This window comes from Oscarella lobularis, chromosome 1, assembly GCF_947507565.1.
Source record: "Oscarella lobularis chromosome 1, ooOscLobu1.1, whole genome shotgun sequence".
Lineage (NCBI taxonomy): Eukaryota > Metazoa > Porifera > Homoscleromorpha > Homosclerophorida > Oscarellidae > Oscarella > Oscarella lobularis.
This window is the reverse complement of record NC_089175.1, coordinates 1111511-1127207: the sequence shown is the minus strand read 5'-3', so window position 1 is coordinate 1127207 and position 15697 is coordinate 1111511. Positions and strand designations below refer to the sequence as shown.

Below are 15697 nucleotides of genomic sequence, written 5' to 3'. Positions count from 1 at the left end.
TTGCCTACTCAAATTAATTTGTGTCTTGTTTCACGTTGGAACACACGAATAGACGGTAAGACGAATTCTATATAGAGATTGCCTACTGAAATTAATTTGTGTCTGGTTTCACGTTGGAACACACGAATAGACGGTAAGACGAATTCTATATAGAGATTGCCTACTCAAATTAATTTGTGTCTTGTTTCACGTTGGAACACACGAATAGCTTGTAAGACGAATTCTATATAGAGATTGCCTACTCAAATTAATTTGTGTCTTGTTTCACGTTGGAACACACGAATAGCTTGTAAGACGAATTTTATATAGAGATTGCCTACTCAAATTAATTTGTGTCTTGTTTCACGTTGGAACACACGAATAGCGAGTAAGACGAATTCTATATAGAGATTGCCTACTCAAATTAATTTGTGTCTTGTTTCACGTTGGAACACACGAATAGCGAGTAAGACGAATTCTATATAGAGATTGCCTACTCAAATTAATTTGTGTCTTGTTTCACGTTGGAACACACGAATAGCTTGTAAGACGAATTCTATATAGAGATTGCCTACTCAAATTAATTTGTGTCTTGTTTCACGTTGGAACACACGAATAGACGGTAAGACGAATTCTATATAGAGATTGCCTACTCAAATTAATTTGTGTCTTGTTTCACGTTGGAACACACGAATAGACGGTAAGACGAATTCTATATAGAGATTGCCTACTCAAATTAATTTGTGTCTTGTTTCACGTTGGAACACACGAATAGACGGTAAGACGAATTCTATATAGAGATTGCCTACTCAAATTAATTTGTGTCTTGTTTCACGTTGGAACACACGAATAGCTTGTAAGACGAATTCTATATAGAGATTGCCTACTCAAATTAATTTGTGTCTTGTTTCACGTTGGAACACACGGATAGCTTGTAAGACGAATTCTATATAGAGATTGCCTACTCAAATTAATTTGTGTCTTGTTTCACGTTGGAACACACGAATAGCGAGTAAGACGAATTCTATATAGAGATTGCCTACTCAAATTAATTTGTGTCTTGTTTCACGTTGGAACACACGAATAGCTTGTAAGACGAATTCTATATAGAGATTGCCTACTCAAATTAATTTGTGTCTTGTTTCACGTTGGAACACACGAATAGCGAGTAAGACGAATTCTATATAGAGATTGCCTACTCAAATTAATTTGTGTCTGGTTTCACGTTGGAACACACGAATAGGAGGTAAGACGAATTCTATATAGAGATTGCCTACTCAAATTAATTTGTGTCTTGTTTCACGTTGGAACACACGAATAGCGAGTAAGACGAATTCTATATAGAGATTGCCTACTCAAATTAATTTGTGTCTTGTTTCACGTTGGAACACACGAATAGCGAGTAAGACGAATTCTATATAGAGATTGCCTACTCAAATTAATTTGTGTCTTGTTTCACGTTGGAACACACGAATAGGAGGTAAGACGAATTCTATATAGAGATTGCCTACTCAAATTAATTTGTGTCTTGTTTCACGTTGGAACACACGAATAGCGAGTAAGACGAATTCTATATAGAGATTGCCTACTCAAATTAATTTGTGTCTTGTTTCACGTTGGAACACACGAATAGCGAGTAAGACGAATTCTATATAGAGATTGCCTACTCAAATTAATTTGTGTCTTGTTTCACGTTGGAACACACGAATAGGAGGTAAGACGAATTCTATATAGAGATTGCCTACTCAAATTAATTTGTGTCTTGTTTCACGTTGGAACACACGAATAGCATGTAAGACGAATTCTATATAGAGATTGCCTACTCAAATTAATTTGTGTCTTGTTTCACGTTGGAACACACGAATAGACGGTAAGACGAATTCCATATAAAGATGGCCTACCTAAAATTATAATTAGGGCTTCTCATCTGAAGAAGGGCTTAGTGAAAGTGGCTCGAGTTCGTCTTCATGTGATCGGGCAGGACGGAGTTGGAAAAACATGTCTTGTTCGACTTCTTTTTGGCCAGAAGTTTGAAGAACAGCCCAGCACCTGTGGTCTAGACCTCAGCAAGGCTATCACCATGATGAAATCCCATGCCGGTACTGATACTGGGAAGTGGAAGCTATTGGATGGTGAAGAGTACAAAGAGAAGCTAAACACAACTTTTGGAAATGCTCGTACGGATGAAGCAGGCACTAAACGGTATTATTGCTTAAGATAATTAATTAGAATGTAGTTGGTTGCTTGTGGTGTTAGAGAGAGAGAGTCGCGACTTCTTTACAGTCTGCCGTCATCTGGTGGTTCTACTCAATTCACAGAAGGTTTGTAACTGTTTGTAACATTGAGTCTAGCGCGCTTTAGCCTGCGTTAAATCCTCTTTTCAGGCTCTTGCCACGGCGAGAAGCTGACCGAAGAGTACCTTGACGAAATACAAGCTATAATAAACGATGAAGCTTTATTCGGTGATGGGAACAAGGTGACTTTGATGACGATCTGCGATCTCGGGGGGCAAGAACCGTTTCTGGCGTCTCATGTGGCTCTGATGCCTCCCGGCGCTCTTTCCGTCTATATGCTTGTTTTCAATGGTGCAAAGCTTCTCACCGATAAAGCAAAGTCCACTTACCGAAAATTAGAAGGCGAGAGTATTCATGCAATTACACAGAAGCTTTGCCGAATGGAGACAAACGGTGATTTCCTCAAGCATTGGGCTTCTTCCGTGCACATTGCTCATCCTGCAGCAGAGCAGCAGGGTGGTGCATATCTTGGAGAGGCGGAAGGAGTAGAATATCCGGCGATTTTTCGCGTTGCAACTCACCGCTGGGAAGCCGAAGAAGCCGCAGCTCGATGCGCAAAAGGCGAAACGTCCATCGTTGATTTCATTAGAGAAAACAATGATTATGTCAGAGATTTATTTCAAAGGCAAGCCTGTCAATGTCATTTCGTTCGACCTTCATCGGGACTGAAATTTTTTCTCGTCGAGAACAAAACGTCCGGCACACGTAAGGAAGATACCACTGCCAAGGAAATTAGAAGTCGAGTTGACGCAATGACGGATGACTACTGGACGAAACAGGCTGAGCAACCAGCACGCTGGCTGAAATTTGAAGTCGTAATGGGGAAACTTGCGAAAATCATAGGACGCTCTGTATCAACGCTCGAGGTAGTAAAACAAGTCGCAGAGAAATGTTACATTTCCGATGACAGAGAATTGGAAGAGGCCCTGCTGCATCTAACTCATGTAGGTGCGGTTTACTATTTCCCAGACGTTCCTCGGCTTCAGAAAATCGTCTTTCACGATTCTGATTGGCTGTTCAAACTCTTGGCTTCATTTGTTGGTTCAGCACATTCAAAATCAGATCTTCCAGTCAGTGTTGACAACGATTGGGATGTAGCCGTGTATTCTGGCTTTCTTTCTTGTAAATTGGTAAATTGTTTGCTGAGGCAAGCCGAAGTGAAAGAGCGGGACTACGCATTCGCAAAAGGCATACTTTGTCATTTTGATGTTCTCATAGAAAAGAAAGAAGGATCAGAAGACAAAGGCTACTACGCTCCTTGCTTTCTACAGGACGATTTCACGCAGGAAACAAAATACAGCCAAGCGTTTATTCAGAAAACGTCATTTTCATTTCCACTTATTGTCTATGCTAAGGACGTTTTGTTCTTCCCGGAAGCGCTCTTCTTTCGTTTGACTACTCGTCTCATTCGAGATTATCGCCTATCGTCCGCTGACGTGCCGTTGAAGAGAAATAGACTGATTTTTCCATTGTCGCATGGCGTAAATGCAGAATTTCTCTACCAAGGCTCCAGAAATTTCGTCAGTCTTACAATTTTCTCTGTTGATGAAAAGAAGCCACTGATGGAAGAACATATGGCCAGTCTTTCCTCGCGTTGCAGCCAATTGCGCGAGTGGCTTATCAAGAACGTGAATGACGCAAAGCAACGAGGCATGGCGGGATTGCAGGCGGAGTTCTATTGCCAAGTGAAGAAAATCCCAGATGGTTCTTCTCCGTTGAAAAGCTTCGCTCCAATGGAAAAAGAGGAAGAGAGCTTTTCCATGGAAACGACGATGTGGACCCTGCGGACTGACAGAAGCAGTCTGATTCAGCTGAATAAGGATGAGCTTGATTGCATGAAATTGTGGCTCGGAGCAGCTCCAAGGTCAGATTTGAAACATTCATGTTGATCCTAAGATGTTGACGGTCTTTTTTGTTACAAGGATGTTATCAGAAGTTGATCAGGCTCACGGTAAGTCTCAGTGTTTGGTCATTCTAACAGGGCTATTCTGAATTTGTTGCTAGGGTTAGATCTTAGCGGGGTTGTATCCAAAAAAGAACGACGCGCTGTGGCCCAAAGAATAAGAGCTAACTGGAGGAGCGTTGGGGAGGTTCTTGGACCAGACCCGACCTTTGAAGACCATGAATTGGATGGCTTTGGAGAAAAGGAAAGCAAGCGAGACCGGGCCCAGGCAATGCTCGACGCCTGGGCACGAAAGCATCACAAAAGAGCCACAAGAAGGATGCTTATACTTGCTCTGAAGGAGGAAAGCTACGGTGACGTGATAGTAAAAGTTTTCAAGTGTGATCCTGTTAATGTAAAATAACCGCTCTGGGTGCTCACTTTCTTCTTGTCAATTATTACAAATATGGCGATGCTAATTGTTTTTAAATTAATTATTATGTCTTGTTTCTAGGATACAGTAGTCTCGTAACTGCGTACCTGGAATATCTGTGCGTTGAATATCTGTGCGTTTTGCTGGTATCGCATAGTCGCCCCTCGCCTCGCCTCGCCTCGCCTTGCCTCACAGGGCCTCACAGGGCCCCTCCTCCTCCGCCCACATGAAAGTTGCTGCGCGCGTTAAGTTAACGTTAACGGCGTAATGGTTTTCGAGACGTTTTCGAGCCGGTTTTCGATCAGTCTACTCCTCAGATTCCTCCTCGAGTTGTTTCAAGTGCATCCGAATCCGAGAAGAAACCATAAAACATGATGTGCAGAAAAGCCGAAGAACCGAACAAAAACGACGTCGTGGCGAGACTTGAGCTCGAAACTCTCAAAGTAAAGCGAACGCGAAAGCTCTTCTCTAAGCTTGACGGAGACAGACCCTTTCGAATTGAATCGATCAGAAAACGACCAAACGAACTCCTCAGAGGGCGTGGTCATTCTTGGCAAACCTACGCGAATTTTTTCAGCGGTAAAATTCCTTTACTAGTTTCTAGTATAGTAGTGTTGGCAGTGGGGACTCTGCCGATTTCTCGCTATTCTTCTTCGCCATTCGCGCTCTCGCCACAATTTCGCCAGACTGTCGGCACACACGACGGGCCGTCCGTACGGATCCGTTTCACCCATGACGATGTAGTCGCGAGCGGATATGAAGCGTGGACATCGGCAGCGAGTCGCCGAGGGCAATATCAAGTATTGAATTTCTTTGTGCAATCGCGAACGATAGTTGTCGAGACCGTAAAAAATCTCGATGAGTGTCGCCGTGACGAGACGGGAATTATTCGGCAGGAGTTTCGTTCGTGCAATGAGTACTCGCATTTCTGCGGAAATAGGTCAGTCACGTTTTCGCCCTTCGAGCGTTTTTTTCCCTTACGATAGCTGTAGCTTTTGTTGCAGTAGTCGCGCACGAGCAGCTCTCTTTGGAGGCAAGGACATTCTTAGGAGAACAAAGAAATTGAATTTGAATTAGTACATGTATGATTTTAGTTACCAGATCCGTCCTCGTTTGAGCACGGCGACGGCGTGGGAGACGGAGTCGGCGAAGGGGATGAAGTCGTCGGAAATGACGGAGTCAGCGAAGGAGATGCGGTCCCCAAACAATCTTTATCTGGTGAATTTTGCAGTCCGACTTGCACTGACCTGTACTTTGAACACTCGTCTGGACTAGCTCGGCTGATAGGTGAGACTGACGTAAGTACACTGTGTATCCTTGCTCGTTTTTCTTACATACCTTGAAGGGTCTACTATCTGGAATACTGTTCCCAAGGGTTTTGCTGGACTCGACTTCGAAACAGCCATCACGTACAGTTCTCCTGGATTTATCAGGTAAAGTGAGCTTGGAAAGGAGGGAAAAGGGTAGTAGAAATACCGGCGTCATCCTCTCCAAACGACAGAATATTTGAGCCCAAATTTCCGGTCACTCCGCTGTGGCACAGATCCTTGCCTCCCAGGCATATTCTCCTGTTCATCCATTTGCCAGTAATTTGGTTCTCATCCAACATGAAAAGTCGCCTGAAAAAGTTGCCATGAAGCGTACCATTACCACCTAAGTGTTTCTCACCCGTTCTGATAGTCGCCGTAAATGTATTTTCCGCGCAATGACGGAAATTGACAGCCTCTGTACACGTAGCCGCCTGTCACAGATCTTCCAACGAAATGAGAATAGGCATGTATTGGAAGTCTTTCATTTTCTGCGGAATCCAACTGCAATAGAACGAGTGAATTCAACTCGGTCTCATACCCATGTTGTTGCACAGTTTCTTATCGTAGCAGCTGAACCCTTCTTTTCCTCGCCAACCGTAGTTGCCACCCTTTTCCACAATATCAATCTCCTCGAATTGATTTTGCCCGACATCTCCGCAAAAGAGACGACCCCGACCGTATCCTAAATAATGTGAACAATGAGAAAAAGAGTTTTGAATTCTAACCTGTACCTGTTTCGGCGTCTCCTCGATCAAACGAACATCGCCACGGATTTCGAAGTCCGTAGCTGTAGATCTCCTCGCGCACGCCGCGCTCTCCGACGAACGGATTGCAAGGCGGCACAGCATACGGTCTCGAATTGACGTCAATTCGAAGTATCGATCCCAGAAGCGTGCTCCTATTCTGTCCATTACCGTGTTTCCCGAACGGATCTCCGGCCGATCCGCCGTCGCCCAGAAAGACGTATAAATAGCCGTCGTCGCCAAACATGAGCTGACCTCCGTTGTGATTCGCTCTCGGCTGTAGAACTTGCATAATAATGTGCTCGGACTTTATATCTGCACGGTTGTCGTCGACCGGCGATCGGCGAAATTCCGTTACTCGACTGGCTTGCTCCCATCGACCGGCCTTCCTCAACCAGAGAACGTAGTAGACGTAGAATAGACCGTTTGATTTGTAGTTAGGATGGAAGGCCAAGCCGAGAAGTCCCCGTTCGTCGGATCTTGATCCCAGCTGGACGACTTGCGCCGTCAAGTTCAGAAACGGTAGTTTCAGCATGCGATTTTGCGCCTGGTCGAAAATTTTAATGACGCCTAGCTGTTCGACAATGAAGAGTCGACGCGTTCCGTCGTTCGCGGGAATAGCTGCGACCGGGTTTTTTAAATTTCTAGCAATTGCTTTGAGACACAGACAATTTGAATCTTTCGTGTCAGCGTCGCCAAGTTGCGACTGAATGGCATTCTCATCAAACGGATAACAATAGGACGAGTCGCGACTCAGTTGCGATTTCTCACAGTAATTCGTCACGTTGAAATCGGGCAGAATAGTATCCAGAATATACCGGGAACAGTTAGTCAGAAACGACACACAGAATCTTGGACACATGGCGGGGAAAAGGTTCAGGAGTTCACTGACGCCTGCAACCGATTGTCTATCGTAAAGGTGTTGCGACCACGACGAGCACGTCGCACAGATAAGACGTCGAGCGATCTCTTTGCACTGAGAATTCTCCACACTGCCAAAGTGGCGGTCGTATAAGGCTTTCGCCGCCTGATCGTACGTCGACGTGCAGCATCCGAGATCGGAGTGTTCCGCGCAAAAATTCAACGGAGCGGCGACGCGAAACGGTGGCAAAAAGTCGCGGCATTGTGGGTGACCGACAGCGAGGGCGATCACAAAAGCGACGAGCGTGATTGCGACGTCGCCACGCATGCTGTGCGAAACGAGTAGAGACTGAGGACAGGGGTCGCGGAGACAATGGTACCAACGTCATCGCGATGTCGTCATTCAAATCGTAGGCGTTGATTGTCGTCGACCGGTCGCACGGCTCTTTAGTTCCGCGTGCTAGTTCATTACGTCCTAGCGCCTAGAGAAGACGTCATTTTCCAAGCGCCAATCAACGAGGTGGCTACTATATAAATCTCAGCTAGGGTTGATTCACATGCATCATTCCTATCAGATGAATAGGCACGAGTTAGATTTTTCCTCTCCGTGGAACTACAGCGATGTGACGTTGATCAGCTGCAGCGGAGACGCGTTCCACGTGCACAAGTGCATTCTGTCAATGTGGAGCAAAGTGCTAGCAAAGAGAATTGCCGTCGCCGCAGCGAGCGGCGCCGCCTGTCCTCTCCAGATTGACGTGGACCAATTTAAATCCTCGTCAATTCGCGAATTCCTCTTCGAGATCTATTCGCCCGTTTCAAAAGTCAATAGTAGGAGATCAAAACGCGTTTTTGTTTGGTGGTGTCTAACGCCGCTGTTCACAGGTGAAAATGTCAGTAGATTGCTATCGTTGAGTTGGAGTCTTCAAATTGACGTTCTTCGTCATCGATGCGAAGACTATCTTTTGACTCGACCCACGTCCCTTGGTCTCCTTGTCGTGGCCGAAAAATTTTGTCTTCATCGACTCTCCGCATCTGTCGTTGACTACGCCAGCACGTTGGAAGAAGCGACTTTGGAAACGGACGCCTATTTCAGGCGTCTGTCGTCGGAAACGAGACTGTGCGTGTACAGGCGAATGGTGGAAAAGACGCGAGAGCATTTGGCTAACTTTTCCATAGCGCATCAATAGTAGAACTACCTCCTTCTAAGAAAACAATCGAGGTCACAAGTTTACATCAAAAGATAACAATTGGCGGGACATCATCATGCACATTTATCGCAGCAGCAGTAGCACGCAGCCAAGAGAAGCAGAACCACAGCAGCAGTCAGTCGCTTTGGACTGGCTTTTGATCAGGAGACTTTGCACAAGCGTGCATTGATTTCAGAACAAAAGCCTAGGTTATGCTAATAAGATTCCGGATTATTTAGCGTTATATAGTAAATACGTATTTAAGTTCTTCTTTTTCTCCAATGACCTCTATTGTGCCTTCTGCTGAGGGAGTACATTGAAGCTCTATGTATGATGTTCGACCTTCATTGCCTCCAACCATAACGTAAGTTAAATTTCCGTCTGTTGTCAAAAAAGAGGCTTCGTGCAGTCGTGCACAGACATATTCGTTTTCTGTGTATTGGGAAATTTGACACACCTGTCACCAGAAACGCAATATCGTTCTTGAACGAATTCTTACTCAGCCTATTCTAGCCGTTACCGTGGCATCCGACTCGGCACAAGTTAAATGCTCCTACAGAGCCTCATACTATATGTGTAGAGCCCATATGGGCCTGGTATTCGATAAAATCTGCAAACATTACGGATCAAATAAATCATTCTGGCTGACGAATGTGTATAAACGTAGTTACGTTGTTTGGTTTAGTGGCGTCAAATCAATCACCCATCCATTCTCGTACTCACACTTGCACGTACTGATTACCTTACATTCCCCTTCGGGAGTATTTTGTATTGAAGCATAGACTAGCTTATGCGTCGTCAAGACAACGATCATGAGGCCGCAGAGAAGGGAAAAGTGTCGTAAAGTGTTCATAATGTCACTTGTTGAGAAACAGATCACGTGCCACACCGCGTTGTTATGTCGTTGATATCACAAGAAAGCGAGCTCATTAAATATTTATTTACCCCACCAAAAAATATAAGTTAGACAACCGTTTTTAGTGAACGACGCAGCAGCAGCAGCGAGCAACAGTTAGTTAGTTTGACTGGCTATTGAAGAGGAGGAGGCCTTGGACAAGCGTGGCTTGACTTCAGTAAGAACACCTAAAGTTTGAAACATCAACAATTTAACTAGGACTGCATGTATGTATATACGCATTCAAGTTCTCGGGTTTCTCCAAGCATCTCCATGGTGCTTTCCACTCTGTCAGTACATTGAAGTCGTATGTGAGATGCTCGTCCATTATCGCCTCCAGTCATGACGTAAGATAAATTTTCGTCTTCTGTCAGAAAAGAGGCATTCGGCAGCCGTCCGCACGTAAAGCTTGAGACTCCTTGAAGAATTTCATATTGACACACCTGTATCAAAACGACAAATTAATTGACGCTCTCTTCTGGGATTCAGTTACAACGTTACCGTGGCTCCTTCACAACTTAGACCTGAAAAGCTTGCACAAAGACTTACATTATAGTAGTAGTAGCCGTTTGGTCCTAGTAACTTGTTAAACCTGCAAGAAATAGGCAGTCTCCTGGCTTTAGAAGTTAGGTATATACCTTTCGGAATTGTTCAGAGGCGACAAATCGACTACCCAGCCATTTTCGTACTCACACTTGCACGTAGCGGTTTTCCGACACTCTCCAATAGGACCCTTTTGCATTAGAGTCGCATAAGCAGACCAATATAACCAAGTCATCAAGACAATCACGAGTCCACGGATGACGAATCGCGAGGAGTCCATCACTAGTGCAATGAGACCGATCACGTGCACCGCGTCCGTTTGCATCACAAGAAAGCGAAATGAATATATATACAACGTTTATTACGTACACTAAGAGCAAGAACAAAAGTTTGCTACATAGTATCTGTCTTCTATGGCCACGTCCACTGATTTGCCGGCGCTTCGCTCACAATCGGTTCCCATGGTTTCCACTCTTTCATCTTCGACACCAAATTCAATTCTCCTTCCGCCTAAAAAATCGGAAAAATTAAAATTGACCAATGGTAAGTAGCATTCGAATATTGGATACCTGTTTTAGAAGTTCCTCCACTTGACCCGCCCCAATTTTAGACTCGATCGTCTCCACGTTGCTCTCCTTTAGTAAAAACAAAAAATTAATAAAATATTATAGGCCAAAAAACGAAATTTCCTTCCACCTTTTCCACTACTTTGAGTCGGTCATTTGTGATCTCTTCGACGTTCTTTCTGTACGCAGCCTCCTTGGGAATGGTCGACAACGCTTGGAGCGTTCGCTGGTATATTGATATTAGAGCCTAGCGCGAGAGAATTGCGTTCAGCGATCGCTTTCTTTTAGGGAACCCTCTGTGGAGGCCTTACCTCTCTGGCGTTTGGAACAACAGCCAGACCGACAAGACCAGTCGCCTAGATATAGAAAAGAAGACGTCTATACTCGAGATAACGCGAAAAAAGATGAACGCACTTTCTTGGCCGCCATCTTGAACTCGAGTGCGCTAAACCGGAAAACTAAAACAATGGAGATCAAGACGGTCGAAATGCACACGGGCGGAGAACCACTCCGAATCGTTCAGTCAGGCCTACCTCCGATCATCGGCAAAACGATACTGGAAAAGCGACGATACTGTCAAGAGAAGCTCGATTTCGTTCGAAAACTTCTCATCTACGAACCGAGAGGCCACTTCGACATGTACGGAGCCTATATCGTCGAACCCGATCATTCAGAAGCCGACATGGCAGTCCTATTTCTCCACAACGAAGGTAAAGTGTATACCATAAAAAATTGTTTGAAATTCAACGTTTTTCGTAAAGTACAGTAACGAATAAAGATACTATAGACATTAATAATTGAAATACATTTCGTAGTGTTATTCTAGGATATAGTACAATGTGTGGGCATGCCGTTATTGCTTTGGGTCGCTATTCTGTCGACTACAAGCTGGTGTCTCCCGTTTCGCCGGTCACGTGCGTCAATATTCAATGTCCCTGCGGATTGGTTCGAGTTTTTGTTGATTTCAACGGGCAGAAGACCGGAAGCGCCCGTTTTCGCAGCGTTCCCGCGTTTGCGTTCGACGTTGCCGTGACGATCGAGACGGAACGATACGGGAAAGTCGTCGTCGATATAGGATACGGCGGCGCGTTTTACGCTCTCGTGCCGGCCGAGAGATTCGGTCTGGATGTGAAGACGTCGCGTACGAGAGATCTGGTCGAAGCAGCAAGTCACGTGACTGCATGTGCCAAAAAGCAAGTGAAGTTACGTCATCCGGACAGCGAAGATTTGGCGTTTTTATACGGGACAATATTGACAGACGGAAAGGACGAGTTCCAAGAGAATGCCACGGCCAATATCTGTGTTTTTGCCAAAGATGAGGTCAGTACTGTTATGACGTCATATAATAAATACTATATTCTTTCTTTTAATTAAGGTTGATAGATCTCCGACTGGTTCAGGCGTCACGACTCGAATTGCTGTGCAGTATCATCGAAAGCTGATTGGTTTGAATCAGGTTCGAAAGTTTGAGAGCGTGACAGGATCTCTTTTTACTGGAGTGGCCGCGGAGGAAACGACGTGCGGCGAATTCAAAGGCGTCATAGTGGAAGTAGCGGGGAAAGGATACTATACAGGAACGGCGACGTTTACCACTGAACCAGATGACAAACTGGGACAAGGTTTTCTTCTTCACTAAAGAGATGATATAGGAGTACAGGTACTCAGCTCATCCACGATTGAACAAAAAGAATTTTGACGAAGTCCTAGTATTGAGATATTAGAAGTTATCCGGATAATTGGTAGTGAAGGTAAACTAGAGCTGACTGCAGACATTCTAAAGCATAAATAACCAAAGCACCTCGTGACAGCGAAATAATCGACGCGATGTGCTTAGTCATTGATTATCCGGGCTCCAGTCTCTTATTTGCGTTGTAGTCACGTGCACGCGTCTCGCTTTGCTATGAGTTGGTTTTCTCGCCAGCCGGAGCCGAATCGAGCGCCGGCGGCGACTCCCCTTCACGATCAACGAAAGAGGCACATCGACAGCCTCTTCCACCACAACCACGGGCAAGAAACGCGCGACCGTCTTCCTCAATTTCGAACGAACTGGCGTCTCGCCTTCGCGCTTGCGCGTACAGGCTTCCTTTTAGCTCGGTCACCGTTCGACGATCGAACGTCGAGTTTTGCGTCGAAGTGAAGACGTCTACGGCTCCCGTCATCATAAATATGTGAGGCTGCGTCATCTTTTCCGCCTCGTTGTTTTTTTCGAGGTCGCTTTTCGCTTTAGCGAGCTGCCGCAGAATTTTCCCAATGCGCGTCCCAACGTGAGGTGTCCCAACTTTCGGCATCCGTGGATCGAAACGAACAGCGGCCAAGTGAGCGAAAAAAAAGCCCGACATTTATTTTTTTTTCACATTTTTTTCTAGGGTTTTGTTACCGGATGCCAATCGTTGAATAACGTAACGTTAATTAAACTTTGAGAAGAGACATATCACTTTCTTTCTTTTCTCGTAGTTTTACATGCACTCGGATTTGGGTCGAGCCATTCGAGAAGTCGTCGACGAATTCATGAGACATCCTCCCCAGTACGCAATCGAGTGTCGATCACGCTAGGTCCACCCCCTTTGGGGTGACGTGATCGTAAATAATTAACTAGATCACACCTTGGAAATTCGTTCTCATAGATGTACTTACTTTTTGTTATTAGGCCAGTGGCAGCTCCTGGCTATGGCTACAATTCCCGCGCGCCGGCACCTCCCCAGCCCGGATATCCGCAACAGCAAGGCTATCCGTCTCAGCCGCCGCGTCTGCCTCCACCTGCACGACCTCCAATGCCAGTTCCTTCGATGCAAATGCCTCAAATGCCTGTTGTACCGGGGCGTAAGGCTCCGGCTCCACCTGCTATGCCTGAAACGCGGGTAATGGGGTGCATGTGGATGCGCTTGCTTTTCTTCTATGTTTTTCATTGTGTTTTAGCCTCGGAGAATGTCTTGGAAGTCTCCGGAGAAACCGAATGTTTTTCCGGAGCTGGATAATTACAGCGATGAGGAGTTGAAAGAATTGAATGAGCATCCGGAGAAGTTGTTTGCGTTTCTGCAGGACTTGCCTTCCGTCCAGAAACTGCAGGAAGATCGAGACATAATCACAGGCGAAAATGAAGAACAAGCAGGTTGGCTGAAGAAATGAGCTTGTGATACCAATTAAATAATCATCTTATGTAGAGATTAATCTTAATCACGAACCAGACTTGAAGGAGAAGTTGAATGATCTGGTTGAGCAGGTTCAACTGTTGATTTCGTCTCTTTTCAATTGATATATTGATTTATTTTAGCACAAAAACTTGGCGTCTCTTAGGAAGGCTTTTGAAGAGACACAGGAGATGTATCAGTCGAAAGCGCAAGTACAGAGAATGAAAGCAAAGGGAGACTTTGCTGGACAGAACCTGGCTTTCTTTTAATTAATAGGAATTGTCTGATGAAACGATATTCAAGAAGTTGCAAGCTGAAACGCAGAAAGTGGACGACAAGTGCGAAGAAGTAGCCGAGAACTTTTTGAACGGTACGAAATAAATACTCGAAATCTAACAGTCATTTAGTGGATGACATCATAGGAGAAATTGATATACAGAAATTTGTTCAAGTTCACAAGGAGGAGAGGATGGTGAGCACTTTATTATAGAAGGAATAGCGAGACTTTATTGTGTATGAACGGCAGAGATATCACCTCCTCAAGGCAAAGGAAGAAAAACTCCAGAGAAAACTGCATGTTTCATACTAACTAAGGCGACCTTTAGTTCTTGACGCGTTCCTTTTTTCTTTGTTGTGATGGACCATTCTATAATGAACTGACACGTTAATAAAAATTTTTTTCACCCCCCAGCACGTGTAAGGAAGGCCTATGTTAATCCGGGCTTTTCAGGAGAGACGTCGCAAGAAAAAGGTCGGATTCGCAATGCCGGCGTCGCCGTCGGACGATAACTCGGAGAGCCAATTCGTCGAGGTGTGGCAATCGAATCTCGACGAGGCCTTCGAACGCATAATCGAGATCGTCGACGATTACGGCTACGTGGCGATGGTAAAACCGGATAGTTCGCGCGCGTTTTCGAGCCTCGACGGCGTCATTTCGTTTAGGACACGGAATTTCCCGGCGTCGTCGCGCGACCGATCGGCGAATTTCGCAGCTCGTCCGAATACACGTACCAATTGCTCAAGTGCAACGTCGATTTGCTCAAAATCATTCAACTCGGTCTCACGTTCTACAACAAGGACGGCGTAAAGGCGAAAAATCCGTCGACATATCAATTCAACTTCAAATTTTGCCTATCGTAAGGGGGGAGGAAAAAACGGGAAAAATTTAATTTAATTTAATTTAATTATTTATTAGGGAAGATATGTATGCTCAGGATTCGATCGAACTTCTCAAGGATTCCGGCATCAATTTCGAGCGACACGAAAGCAAGGGAATCGACGTCACAAATTTCGCCGAATTGATGATGTCCTCCGGCTTGGTCCTGTGCGAAAACGTGAAATTTCTCACCTTTCACAGCGGCTACGATTTCGGCTATCTACTCAAACTTCTCACCGCCACGCCCCTTCCCGCGGACGAGCAGGATTTCTTCGAACTTCTGAGCCTCTATTTTCCGTGCATCTACGACATCAAGTATCTAATGAAGAGCTGTAAGAGTCTAAAGGGCGGTCTCCAGGAGGTCGCCGACTGCATGGAATTGGAACGAGTCGGTCCCCAGCATCAGGCGGGAAGCGACAGTCTTCTGACGGGCGCCGCCTTTTTTCGAATGAAACTTCTCTTTTTCGAGGACCACATTGACGATGCGAAGTATAGGGGGCATCTGTATGGATTGGGGTCGTTTTTGAACGGTACGTATGGGCAAGAAGAGGGTTAGGGGGTTAAGAATAGCGGAAGTTGTCTCTCTGTGTATCTCGCTCTCTCGCTTTCTCGTAGTTTTTTTTCTCTTGTTTGTCTTTCTCTGTGTGTGTTTTATGGATCAGGCAGCTTGTTTGGTGTTTTATTTAAGCTAGAATTTCTGTTGGATGTGTGCGCGCGTGG

General features: G+C 45.2%; 6 protein-coding genes and 1 long non-coding RNA gene across 8 annotated transcripts; 4 read left to right on the top strand and 3 right to left on the bottom strand.

Moving 5' to 3' along the window:
• Positions 1-910: 910 nt before the first annotated feature.
• Positions 911-4645, top strand: LOC136184304 (uncharacterized). Of its 2 annotated transcripts, XM_065971178.1 has the most exons (5): positions 911-2181; positions 2236-2300; positions 2364-4137; positions 4196-4224; positions 4278-4645. In XM_065971178.1, exons 1-5 carry the CDS (start codon positions 2060-2062, stop codon positions 4577-4579), a joined length of 2292 nt encoding a protein of 763 aa, XP_065827250.1. In that variant the 5' UTR covers positions 911-2059; the 3' UTR covers positions 4580-4645. The 2 variants fall into 2 exon arrangements, with proteins under 2 accessions (XP_065827250.1, XP_065827261.1); XM_065971189.1 differs by having other exon boundaries at positions 911-2300; positions 2341-4137.
• A 434-nt stretch (positions 4646-5079) lies between these two features.
• On the bottom strand, positions 5080-7864 carry LOC136184315 (HHIP-like protein 1). Its single transcript, XM_065971200.1, has 8 exons — positions 6630-7864; positions 6437-6580; positions 6257-6386; positions 6065-6207; positions 5927-6008; positions 5687-5868; positions 5570-5632; positions 5080-5516 (listed from the first exon to the last, which is right to left on the bottom strand). Exons 1-8 carry the CDS (start codon positions 7828-7830, stop codon positions 5182-5184), a joined length of 2280 nt encoding a protein of 759 aa, XP_065827272.1. The 5' UTR covers positions 7831-7864; the 3' UTR covers positions 5080-5181.
• Positions 7865-8667: 803 nt separating this feature from the next.
• Positions 8668-9559, bottom strand: LOC136190567 (uncharacterized). The gene is made up of 4 exons (XR_010670583.1): positions 9361-9559; positions 9210-9299; positions 8946-9146; positions 8668-8894 (listed from the first exon to the last, which is right to left on the bottom strand). It is a non-coding gene; the product is annotated as an uncharacterized lncRNA (long non-coding RNA).
• Positions 9560-10467: 908 nt separating this feature from the next.
• Positions 10468-11123, bottom strand: LOC136190562 (NADH dehydrogenase [ubiquinone] 1 alpha subcomplex subunit 5-like). The gene is made up of 5 exons (XM_065978769.1): positions 11108-11123; positions 11005-11049; positions 10824-10940; positions 10697-10762; positions 10468-10637 (listed from the first exon to the last, which is right to left on the bottom strand). The coding sequence occupies exons 1-5, from the start codon at positions 11120-11122 to the stop codon at positions 10539-10541; spliced, it is 342 nt and encodes a 113-aa protein (XP_065834841.1). The 5' UTR covers position 11123; the 3' UTR covers positions 10468-10538.
• Positions 11124-11128: 5 nt separating this feature from the next.
• LOC136190553 (trans-L-3-hydroxyproline dehydratase-like) lies at positions 11129-12505 on the top strand. Its single transcript, XM_065978757.1, has 3 exons — positions 11129-11403; positions 11520-12013; positions 12069-12505. The coding sequence occupies exons 1-3, from the start codon at positions 11160-11162 to the stop codon at positions 12327-12329; spliced, it is 999 nt and encodes a 332-aa protein (XP_065834829.1). The 5' UTR covers positions 11129-11159; the 3' UTR covers positions 12330-12505.
• Positions 12506-12572: 67 nt separating this feature from the next.
• LOC136199900 (vacuolar protein sorting-associated protein 37A-like) lies at positions 12573-14509 on the top strand. The gene is made up of 12 exons (XM_065990208.1): positions 12573-12700; positions 12772-12861; positions 12921-13008; positions 13060-13092; positions 13148-13218; positions 13341-13551; positions 13610-13802; positions 13855-13913; positions 13965-14033; positions 14098-14191; positions 14244-14293; positions 14348-14509. The coding sequence occupies exons 1-12, from the start codon at positions 12594-12596 to the stop codon at positions 14408-14410; spliced, it is 1128 nt and encodes a 375-aa protein (XP_065846280.1). The 5' UTR covers positions 12573-12593; the 3' UTR covers positions 14411-14509.
• A 42-nt stretch (positions 14510-14551) lies between these two features.
• On the top strand, positions 14552-15682 carry LOC136199746 (CCR4-NOT transcription complex subunit 7-like). Its single transcript, XM_065990042.1, has 3 exons — positions 14552-14707; positions 14764-14957; positions 15017-15682. The coding sequence occupies exons 1-3, from the start codon at positions 14585-14587 to the stop codon at positions 15531-15533; spliced, it is 834 nt and encodes a 277-aa protein (XP_065846114.1). The 5' UTR covers positions 14552-14584; the 3' UTR covers positions 15534-15682.
• Positions 15683-15697: the final 15 nt, after the last annotated feature.

What these genes read in the sequence shown, in the direction of transcription:
- LOC136190553 (XM_065978757.1), top strand. Translation starts at nt 11,160, where the DNA reads ATGGAGATCAAGACGGTCGAAATGCACACGGGCGGAGAACCACTCCGA. An exon ending in CCTATTTCTCCACAACGAAG is followed by an intron (nt 11,404 to 11,519) that starts GTAAAGTGTATA and finishes GTGTTATTCTAG; the next exon opens with GATATAGTACAATGTGTGGG. An exon ending in GTGTTTTTGCCAAAGATGAG is followed by an intron (nt 12,014 to 12,068) that starts GTCAGTACTGTT and finishes CTTTTAATTAAG; the next exon opens with GTTGATAGATCTCCGACTGG.
- LOC136199746 (XM_065990042.1), top strand. Translation starts at nt 14,585, where the DNA reads ATGCCGGCGTCGCCGTCGGACGATAACTCGGAGAGCCAATTCGTCGAG. An exon ending in ATTACGGCTACGTGGCGATG is followed by an intron (nt 14,708 to 14,763) that starts GTAAAACCGGAT and finishes CATTTCGTTTAG; the next exon opens with GACACGGAATTTCCCGGCGT. An exon ending in AACTTCAAATTTTGCCTATC is followed by an intron (nt 14,958 to 15,016) that starts GTAAGGGGGGAG and finishes ATTATTTATTAG; the next exon opens with GGAAGATATGTATGCTCAGG.
- LOC136190562 (XM_065978769.1), bottom strand. An exon ending in GACTCAAAGTAGTGGAAAAG is followed by an intron (nt 10,763 to 10,823) that starts GTGGAAGGAAAT and finishes TTTTTACTAAAG; the next exon opens with GAGAGCAACGTGGAGACGAT. An exon ending in TGGAGGAACTTCTAAAACAG is followed by an intron (nt 10,638 to 10,696) that starts GTATCCAATATT and finishes CCGATTTTTTAG; the next exon opens with GCGGAAGGAGAATTGAATTT.
- LOC136184315 (XM_065971200.1), bottom strand. Translation starts at nt 7,830, where the DNA reads ATGCGTGGCGACGTCGCAATCACGCTCGTCGCTTTTGTGATCGCCCTC. An exon ending in GAAACTGTGCAACAACATGG is followed by an intron (nt 6,387 to 6,436) that starts GTATGAGACCGA and finishes TGGATTCCGCAG; the next exon opens with AAAATGAAAGACTTCCAATA. An exon ending in CTCAAACGAGGACGGATCTG is followed by an intron (nt 5,633 to 5,686) that starts GTAACTAAAATC and finishes TGTTCTCCTAAG; the next exon opens with AATGTCCTTGCCTCCAAAGA.
- LOC136184304 (XM_065971178.1), top strand. Translation starts at nt 2,060, where the DNA reads ATGATGAAATCCCATGCCGGTACTGATACTGGGAAGTGGAAGCTATTG. An exon ending in TTCTACTCAATTCACAGAAG is followed by an intron (nt 2,301 to 2,363) that starts GTTTGTAACTGT and finishes TCCTCTTTTCAG; the next exon opens with GCTCTTGCCACGGCGAGAAG. An exon ending in TGGCTCGGAGCAGCTCCAAG is followed by an intron (nt 4,138 to 4,195) that starts GTCAGATTTGAA and finishes TTTTGTTACAAG; the next exon opens with GATGTTATCAGAAGTTGATC.
- LOC136199900 (XM_065990208.1), top strand. Translation starts at nt 12,594, where the DNA reads ATGAGTTGGTTTTCTCGCCAGCCGGAGCCGAATCGAGCGCCGGCGGCG. An exon ending in CTCTTCCACCACAACCACGG is followed by an intron (nt 12,701 to 12,771) that starts GCAAGAAACGCG and finishes TTGCGCGTACAG; the next exon opens with GCTTCCTTTTAGCTCGGTCA. An exon ending in TGTATCAGTCGAAAGCGCAA is followed by an intron (nt 14,034 to 14,097) that starts GTACAGAGAATG and finishes TTTAATTAATAG; the next exon opens with GAATTGTCTGATGAAACGAT.